Source organism: Zeus faber, assembly GCF_960531495.2.
Source record: "Zeus faber genome assembly, chromosome: 19".
NCBI classification, from domain to species: domain Eukaryota; kingdom Metazoa; phylum Chordata; class Actinopteri; order Zeiformes; family Zeidae; genus Zeus; species Zeus faber.
This window is the reverse complement of record NC_137206.1, coordinates 20,783,678-20,786,177: the sequence shown is the minus strand read 5'-3', so window position 1 is coordinate 20,786,177 and position 2,500 is coordinate 20,783,678. Positions and strand designations below refer to the sequence as shown.

At 43.6% G+C, this 2,500-nt stretch overlaps 1 protein-coding gene across 1 annotated transcript in view; it reads right to left on the bottom strand.

Annotated features, from left to right (window-relative positions):
- The window catches only part of scn5lab (sodium channel, voltage gated, type V-like, alpha b), a gene marked incomplete at its 5' end in the record, with an annotated part of 113,784 nt that overhangs the window by 58,105 nt on the left and 53,179 nt on the right, over positions 1-2,500 (bottom strand). Inside the window, one exon of the mRNA XM_080020666.1 lies at positions 1-120. This exon is cut by the window's left edge and continues 54 nt beyond it. Coding sequence (XP_079876792.1) covers positions 1-120 — 120 coding nt within the window. The remainder of the gene's footprint in view (positions 121-2,500) is intronic.

Genomic DNA, 2,500 nt, shown 5'->3' with positions numbered 1-2,500 from the left:
CATCAGACTCAGACACACGATGATGCTGTCAAAGATGTTCCAGCCCGTCTGGAAGTAGTAGTACGGGTCCAGCGCAATGATCTTCAGGACCATCTCTGCCGTGAAGATGCCAGAGAACACCTGCACACGCACGCACGCACGCACGCACGCACACACACACACACACACACACACACACACACACACACACACACACACACACACACACACACACACACACACACACACACACACACACACACACACACACACACACACACACAGCAACATGAGATGACCTGGTCAGTCCACCACACACAAGCAAACACAAAGACAAAGGCTGAACTCTTAGCTCAGGTACTTCTCTCTCTTACTGTTCGCTCTATCTCTCCATCTAATCGAAATTCTTGTTCCCCCTTTCTCCGCAAAATAAACAAACCATCATTATCGATAACTCTCTGGACAGCCCAGCAGTTCACGCCTTAATTCCCTCCGTTTTCTCATATGATGAAAATTAAAATAAATCCACATTCTGGTTCCGTGGTTGCAGTTATGTAAGAATGTTTTTTTCAAACAATGGTTAACCAACAGCTGGAGCAGGGGTGTCGAACATCAGGCCCACGGGCCCAGTGGCTCCAATCCTGCCCATGAATGTAAAAAATAAAGGAAAAAAATAGTTTAAATCGTTTAAAAAAATAGTTTAAAAAGTTGTCCAGGTCAAGACCTGAAATGAGTCGGATGCCCCTGAGCTTGTATAAATCCACTGAATAAATTATGAATAAATCAAGTTATTTTGCCAATTAATTTACATTATCTTCCTATATTGTTTTTAGCAGTTCAAGTTTTCCAATGGGAGGTGCCCAGTTTGACCAGTGTACTATTATTGATCACCGGACAGAATGGTCAGAATAACCTCATCCACAGAGGGAATGAAACAAACCTCCACCTCATGGAAAAGGCTGATTTTTCCGAAACTTAAGTCGACAGAAAACATCTCAACTCTCAAGGATCAAACAAAAGCTCCAGCCTCCGCTGCGCTGTGTCCATCGCTCCTCTGGATATTGTTCGGCTCAATTAATTCCCATCCATTAATGAGATGTTTAACTCGGCCTTTTGTGTTTATAAATCTCCGAGAGTGCGGTTCACTCTGGCAAACAGAGAATTAAACAGAACATTAATTTGGACCAGACTATAATGGCATACAGCAGCTATTCCCAGCTGGATTCATCAAGACGCGTCGGAGACGGGTGAGGAGGGGGTGGCGGCTGATTTATCACATGAGGTCTCCGTCTCTCCCCAGACGCCAGCACCCCGGGATAAATCCAATCGCTGCAACACTTTACAAACTTCTAAAACACATACACACACGCACACACACACACACCATAAAACCATAATTTTGTTCACACTATTGGTCATGCCTATTTGTACACTTAAAATAATAATGTTTTGGGTTTTTTTTTAGTTCTGAATAACCCCCCTTAGATTATTTTCCTCTGTTTTGATGTAATAATTTGTTGTTGCTGTGAGGGTAGCCAGGGCGCTACAAAAGAAGAAAAAAAAAGTCGCAATGGGATCCCAAGGGTGTTTTCGTTTTTTATTTTTTTTAAACATTTCAGTTTTGTTATTGCAGCATTTCACAGTGCATTAATGACACAGAGGGCAAAATAGATTTATTTTGTGTGTTTTGTTGTGTTATACCGTTATGCAACTATAAACACATCTATCTGTCTATCCATCTATCTACCCATCTTCCCATCTTTCTATCTTTCTATCTATCTATCTGTTTATCTGTAAAAGTGTTTCCATTCTAGGTTCTGTGTTTAACATGTCTGATGTTCTCTGATCTCCCTGAGGAGAATCTGTTGAGCATCAAATCTGATTTTATTCCTCTCTCATCTCACTTTTTATCTAAACCCTCTCTCTATCCCCCCACCTCTCTCTCTCTGCAGACTTCCGCTTCCCTGCCCTCACCCGCTGTCTCTGTGCCTGTGTGAAAGTGTGTGTGCGTGTCTTTGCCCATGTACGTCTGTGTGTGTGTATTTGTAGGCATTTATGTGTGTCTGTGTGTGTGTGTGTGTGTGTGTGTGTGTGTGTGTGTGTGTGTGTGTGTGTGTGTGTGTGTGTGTGTGCGTGCGTCCTAGCAGCAGCAGAAGTGCCTCTCCCTGCTAGTTGTTCCAGAGAGAGGAAACCCTCGATGTGACACCAGCTACGTGACTGTGCGTGTCTGTTTCTGTACGTGCGTGTCTGTGTGTGTGTGTGTGTGTGTGTGTGTGTGTGTGTGTGTGTGTGTGTGTGTGTGTGTGTGTGTGTGTGTGTGTGTGTGTGTGTGTGTGTGTGTGTGTGTGATCTGGCATATTTGTGTGTTTACATTTGTTTATGTGAGCCTGTATCTGAATCAGTGGCTGTATATCTGTCTTGAGTCTGTGTGTACGCCGGAAGCTTTGCTTGTCGGAAAACAATGTTAAGCGTCGTCCTTGGGCTTATTATCACTATAACCGCTACGAAACCATTGGCCACC